Source organism: Aquarana catesbeiana, linkage group LG02 (genome assembly GCF_042186555.1).
Source record: "Aquarana catesbeiana isolate 2022-GZ linkage group LG02, ASM4218655v1, whole genome shotgun sequence".
Classification (NCBI taxonomy): Eukaryota; Metazoa; Chordata; class Amphibia; order Anura; family Ranidae; genus Aquarana; species Aquarana catesbeiana.
Window position 1 is genome coordinate 39,430,235 of NC_133325.1, and position 6,692 is coordinate 39,436,926.

Sequence of the window (6,692 nt, forward strand, 5' to 3'; positions counted from 1 at the left end):
TTGATTATGAGTATGCCTGAACTTTTGTGCGACGGACTTGTGTACACACGATCAGACTTTCCGACAACAAAGTTTTTTTGGCGGAAAATTTGAGAACCTGCTAGCAAACATTTGTTGGCGGAAAGTCCGACAGCAAATGTTCCATGGAGCATACACACGGTCGGACTTTCCGACAACAAGCTCATATCCAACACTTCCCGTCGGAAAATCTGACCGTGTGTACGTGGCATAATTAAATTTCATGTGCATGTAAAGGCAGGTGTCCCAATACTTTTGGTAATATAGTGTACCTTCCAACTTTTCAAGATGGGAACGAGGGACACCTATTAGCAAAATAATGTAGGTATAGGACACACATCCCCGCCATGCCTCTTTAAAGGAAAATTATACAAAAAAATTATTATTCAAAACCCAAAAATGTTTTTTTTTTTTTTTAAACCAATACTATTCCTTTATAGTGGATTTTGAAATACACAAATGCAGCAATGTAGAAATTGGATGAAAGGTTTAACACTTTTTGAAAGATAAAAAGCGCATTTTATATACAACTATATAGATCAGACCAAAATGAAGGACAAATGAGGAGGAAAGAGGGACAGAGGGACATTGTTCCAAATTATGGACAGTCCCTCGAAATCAGGGACATTTGACATGATAAATCTTGTCATTTAAACATAGCAGGAGAGCAATTAAGACGCTAAAATGGGATACAGTACACCCCTGAGACAGGTCGGTGCATGGGGATCATTTAACTCTGCAATTGCTAAAAAAGGTGTTAATCCCTTTATTACATGACGCAACAGTTGTATCTCTAAAGAGCTAATGTGTAATGTTCTATCACCCATGGCACGGTATAGGGTATCTATATATTAACGCTGTGACATGAGCACAAAAACTCAGAAGGTCCATGTTACAGAATATCTCATATCAGTTGGTGACGGTCTTCATCAATTACCTTGCTGTAAGTTTAGAAGAGTCTGCCTGGCTGAAAGTCTTTCTGTTGAAGTGAAGGTGGTAACACATATACATCATTCAAGGCAGAGATTACACGGCGCCAGCAAGATTTATAGTGAAGATCTCAAAGGACCCATTTATGTTTCATGACAGTGAATAGATCGGGGCTGATTTTCTAAAGGTATAGAGAAGTGTTCACTTTGAATACCCATGTGCAGGGAAATAAATGTCTCACATGTCATTTAATGATTGAAGAAAACCAGCTTCACTTTATTCTCTAAGCAAACATTCTTTACTTCTCTACTATAGCAGATTTTATTTATTTTTATTTATTGCAGGTACTTATATAGTGCCATCAATTTACACAGCCCCTTACATATACACTATATTACCAAAATTATTGGGACACCTGCCTTTACACGCACATGAACTTTAATGGCATCCCAGTCTTATGCCCCGTACACACGGTCGGACTTTGTTCGGACATTCCGACAACAAAATCCTAGGATTTTTTCCGACGGATGTTGGCTCAAACTTGTCTTGCATACACACGGTCACACAAAGTTGTCGGAAAATCCGATCATTCTGAACGCGGTGACGTAAAACACGTACGTCGGGACTATAAATGGGGCAGTGGCCAATAGCTTTCATCTCTTTATTTATTCTGAGCATGCGTGGCACTTTGTCCGTCAAATTTGTGTACACACGATCGGAATTTCCGACAACTGATTTTGTTGTCGGAAAATTTTATATCCTGCTCTCAAACTTTGTGTGTCAGAAAATCCGATGGAAAATGTGTGATGGAGCCTACTCACGGTCGGAATTTCCGACAACAAGGTCCTAACACACATTTTCCGTCGGAAAATCCAACCGCGTGTACGGGGCATAAGTCCGTAGGATTCAGTATTTAGTTGGCCCACCCTTTGCAGCTATAACTCTTCTGGGAAGGCTGTCCACAAGGATTAGGAGTGTGTCTATGGGAATATTTTACCATTCTTCCAGAAGCGCATTTGTGAGGTCAGGCACTGATGTTAGGCGAGAAGGCCTGGCTCGCAGTCTCCGCTCTTAATTCATCCCAAAGGTGTTCTATGGGGTTGAGATCAGGACTCTGTGCAGGCCAGTCAAATTCCTCCACCCCAAACTCGCTCATCCATGTCTTTATGGACCTTGCTTTGTGCACTGGTGCAATTCATTTGGTGGAGGGGAGATTAGAGTGTGGGTTTTTCAGGGGTTGGGCTTGGCCCCCTTAGTTCCAGTGAAGGGAACTCTTAAGGCGTCAGCATACCAAGACATTTTGGACAATTTCATGCTCCCAACTTTGTAGGAACAGTTTGGGGACGGCCCCTTCCTGTCCCAACATGACTGTGCACCTTGTGGACAGCCTTCCCAGAAGAGTTGGAGCTATTATAGCTGTAAAGGGTGGGCCAACTAAATATTGAACCCTACAGACTAAGACTGGGATGCCATTAAAGTTCATGTGTGTGTAAAGGCAGGCGTCCCAATACATTTAACAATACAGTGTATGTATATATATATATATATATATATATATACATACAGTGGGGCAAAAAAGTCAGCCACCAATTGTGCAAGTTCTCCCACTTAAAAAGATGAGAGAGGCCTGTAATTATCATCATAGGTAATTGAGAGACAAAATGTGGAAACAAATCCAGACAATCACATTGTCTGATTTTTGAAATAATTTATTTACAAATTATGGTGGAAAATAAGTATTTGGTCAATATCAAAAGTTCATCTCAATACTTTGTTATATATCCTTTGTTGGCAATGACAGAGGTCAAACGTTTTCTGTAAGTCTTCACAAGGTTGTCACACACTGTTGCTGGTATGTTGGCCCATTCCACCACGCAGATCTCCTCTAGAGCAGTGATGTTTTGGTGCTGTTGCTGGGCAACACGGACTTTCAACTCCCTCCAAAGGTTTTCTATGGGGTTGAGATCTGGAGACTGGCTAGGCCACTCCAGGACCTTGAAATGCTTCTTAGGAAGCCATTCCTTCGTTGCTCGGGCAGTGTGTTTGGGATCATCGTCATGCTGAAAGACCCAGCCACGTTCCATCTTCAATCCCCTTGCTGAAGGGGGGAGGTTTGCACTCAAAATCTCACGATACATGGCCCTATTCATTCTTTCATGTACACGGATCAGTCGTCCTGTTCCCTTTGCAGAGAAACAGCCCCAAAGCATGATGTTGACACCCCCATGATTCACAGTAGGTATGGTGTTCTTTGGTTGCAACTCAGCAGATCGAGGGAGATTATCAGTGGTCTTGTATGTCTTCCATTTTCTAACTATTGCTCCCACAGTTGATTTCTTCACACCAAGCTGCTTGCCTATTGCAGATTCAGTCTTCTCAGCCTGGTGCAGGTCAACAATTATGTTTCTGGTGTCCTTTGACAGCTCTTTGGTCTTCACCATAGTGGAGTTTGGAGTGTGATTGTTTGAGGTTGTGGACAGGTGTCTTTTATACTGATAACAAGTTCAAACAGGTCCCATTAATACAGGTAATGAGTGGAGGACAGAGGCGCCTCTTAAGAAGATACAGGTCTGTGAGAGCCAGAAATCTTGCTTGTTTGTAGGTGACCAAATACTTATTTTCCACCATAATTTGTAAATAAACTCTTTCAAAAATCAGACAATGTGATTGTCTGGAATTGTTTCCACACTTTGTCTTTCATAGTTGAGGTATACCTATGATGACAATTACAGGTCTCTCATCTCTTTAAGTGGGAGAACTTGCACAACTGGTGGCTGACCAAACACTTTTTTGCCCCACTGTATATATATATATATATATATATATATATATATATATATATATATATATATATATATATATATATATATAGTATACCAGCATGTGTAGCTAAGCAAGCTCCCTTAATTAATAGTACCAGTTAAAAAATATATATATATTTCAAATATACATATATTTTTCCTATGAATGAAAATGCACATTCTATATACATTGTATGCCTGAAAAGGCAACAGAACCTATCTAATAAAGGATTAGAGGCTGTTCGCTCAGCTAAGTGAATCTTTGCTTTGTATAGTGTCTGTTAGTAAATATGAGGGAACTATGTTCACTTTGAACACCCAATCATGTCCAAGAGAAATAAGAAAAGTAGACCCCTAATGTCACCCCTGCACTCTACTGAAATGAATTAAGCACAGATAGTGCTTAGTTAGCTTCTTCCCTGACTACAGCAGCCGGGGGAATGACAGTGCTGAAATCAGAAGTGACCAAATGCTCATCGCTTCTAGCTTTAACTTTTGCAGGGATGATAATCCAATGATGATCACCCTCCTTGCTGACACCCGCCGTGGCCATCGCAGGTTCCCAAAAGGGGCAGCAGAGCTTGAAATACCTGATGAGGGTGTCAGGTGGAAGGGAGGGGGCGGCCTGTTACGGCACCCATGGAAGTAAACCGGGTGACTTTCCTTCGCTGACATTTTCTTTTGTTTGTGTTGGATAAAGAATGGATGGATTAGAACCCCTGGCAGGTTTTTATTGTTATATGTGTCCTCCACTAGGGATTTACTGTCTCTATTTGTTCTGGCGACCATTGTCACTGGGACTGGGCATCCACAATTTAGAATTACCCCTGAAAAAAGCATAACGGGGAAGTCTTCCAATAAGGAAATTTGTCCTGATAATTGCCTCGGTGAGAAATTATCTTATCATCTAGAATAGTGATGGGCTTGGGTTCGGTCCAAACCCAAGTTCATGCAAACCTGCGGGAGATTGCCTGCACCACAGCTGACAACATACTTAAAGGGATGGGGATACTCATGACATCAATGACCTATTATGGGAACATGGCCATATTAGGTCAATGTTATTACAAGCATCCCCGTCCCTTTGTATACATGCGTGTGGTTCATTGGTTCAGCAATGACTCAGGGGCGGACTGACCATTGAGCCACTTGGGCACTGCCTGAGGGCCCTGGACCACTAGGGGGCCCCATCAGGGTTGCCAGCCTCAGTAAAACCAGTGACAGTATGTAAAAATCTGCCCCACCTCTCCAGTACCTTCTCAGCCAATAGAAACATGTCTGTGTATACTGTGTGATTGTATACTGTGTGTGTGTATACTGTGTGGCCCCATAATCTCTGATTGCCTGGGGGCCCCATAATCTCCTATTGCCCGGGGGCCCCATGAGTTGTCAGTCCACCCCTGCAATGACTGCTAACTTCTAGGTTCAGGCAGAACCCAAGCTCATCCTTACTCCAGACCTAATATCACTTCCTGTTGTATTTCAAGATAGGAATTGAAGGAAAAACTTCCCAAAGGGACAGCAAAAATAAAAATAAAAAATTGAATTTTAACCATTCTCTAAGTTTTGTTTTTTTGCAAAGTTTTGCTAGAATTGGATTGAAGTATAAAGCAGTGGAAGGTTTAAACATTAGTCGCTTAATGTGGTTGCATCCTTCTCGCAGCCCTTACCCTATTGTCTAGTTTCCCTTTTATCATATACTATTTTATTTTACAGGTGTAGGCTACCAGCATAGTTATCCAATGGAAAATACTACTTTTCTCTCTGCCAATCTTACCGATGTGTCCTTGCTCAAAACTGCTGGCATTGTAGACATGACCTGCTTTATCATCTTAGTACTGAGTCATTGCATCTTCTTCTATTTTGTTGTGGTCATACTTTACGCTTTCTTCACCACTGCTCATATTAAGGAGAAGTCTCGCTATGTCCTCTTCATCCATATGATTCTTAACGATACCCTTTATCTCATAGTGGCCTTTGCCCTTTATGTAGCTTACATGTATTATGTTTACATCCCAGCCTCGATCTGCTACATTATGCTGACGATAAGCACATCGACTTTCCGCGTCACTCCCTACAATCTAAGTGTCATGTCTTTGGAACGCTATGTGGCAGTGTGCTTTCCGCTGAGACACACCCAGCTGTGCTCTCCAAAGAGCTCCACCATCACCCTTGCTTGTATTTGGGCAGTAGCGTTGATATTTAACCTGGCAGACATTGTTGTCCTGGGCTCCAGGGTTGGGAAGAAAGTCTTCTCTCTGTCTGTGATTTGTAGCCGAGCGTCAATGATGGGGACTCAGGAACAAGGCATCATCACACTCTGTAGCATCACCATTAGCTTTTCTGCGGTAGCACTCATCATCATCTACACTTATATACAGGTGGTGCTGGTTGCACGAAAGATCGGCTCTGACAAGTCATCGGCTTTCAAGGCTGGAAAGACGATCATGCTTCATGCATTTCAGCTGATATTATGTATGATGTCCTTCAGCTCTTTTGTCACCGAAACCTACCTGAAAAAGTATCAAGTCTTTATTAATTTTATTAATTATCTGCTCTTCATGTGTCTTCCCCGGCTTCTAAGCCCATTAATCTATGGACTGAGAGATGATACCTTCCGCAAGTATATGATGACATTCCGATCGTCAGTACCATCAATGGAAGATGCTTATAAGTAAATTAATATCTGTGATAATTTTTGTTTTGTAAATAAAATCTGCTTAGCAGACAAAAAGTATCCTTGTTTTCCCATGTCTGGAGAGCCACAGGTGGGTCATACAAGCAGCCATAGAGGTGAATAGCTGTACGCTTTTGTGCACATGTACATCATATAAGCATGTTTTTGGAAATGCCAATGCAGATAAGCATTTGTGTTTACAAAAAGCATGCTCTTGGAGGTGAATTCCTAAATGCAAAACTTTCACGTTTGGTAAAGTACGTTGT

At 41.6% G+C, this 6,692-nt stretch overlaps 1 protein-coding gene across 1 annotated transcript; it reads left to right on the top strand.

The window, feature by feature from the left end:
* Nucleotides 1-5,491: 5,491 nt before the first annotated feature.
* LOC141129752 (odorant receptor 131-2-like) lies at nt 5,492-6,427 on the top strand. Its single transcript, XM_073617838.1, has one exon. The coding sequence runs from the start codon at nt 5,492-5,494 to the stop codon at nt 6,425-6,427; it is 936 nt and encodes a 311-aa protein (XP_073473939.1).
* Nucleotides 6,428-6,692: the final 265 nt, after the last annotated feature.

Excerpts from the sequence above, each read along its gene's own strand:
- LOC141129752 (XM_073617838.1), top strand. The coding sequence starts at position 5,492 with ATGGAAAATACTACTTTTCTCTCTGCCAATCTTACCGATGTGTCCTTG.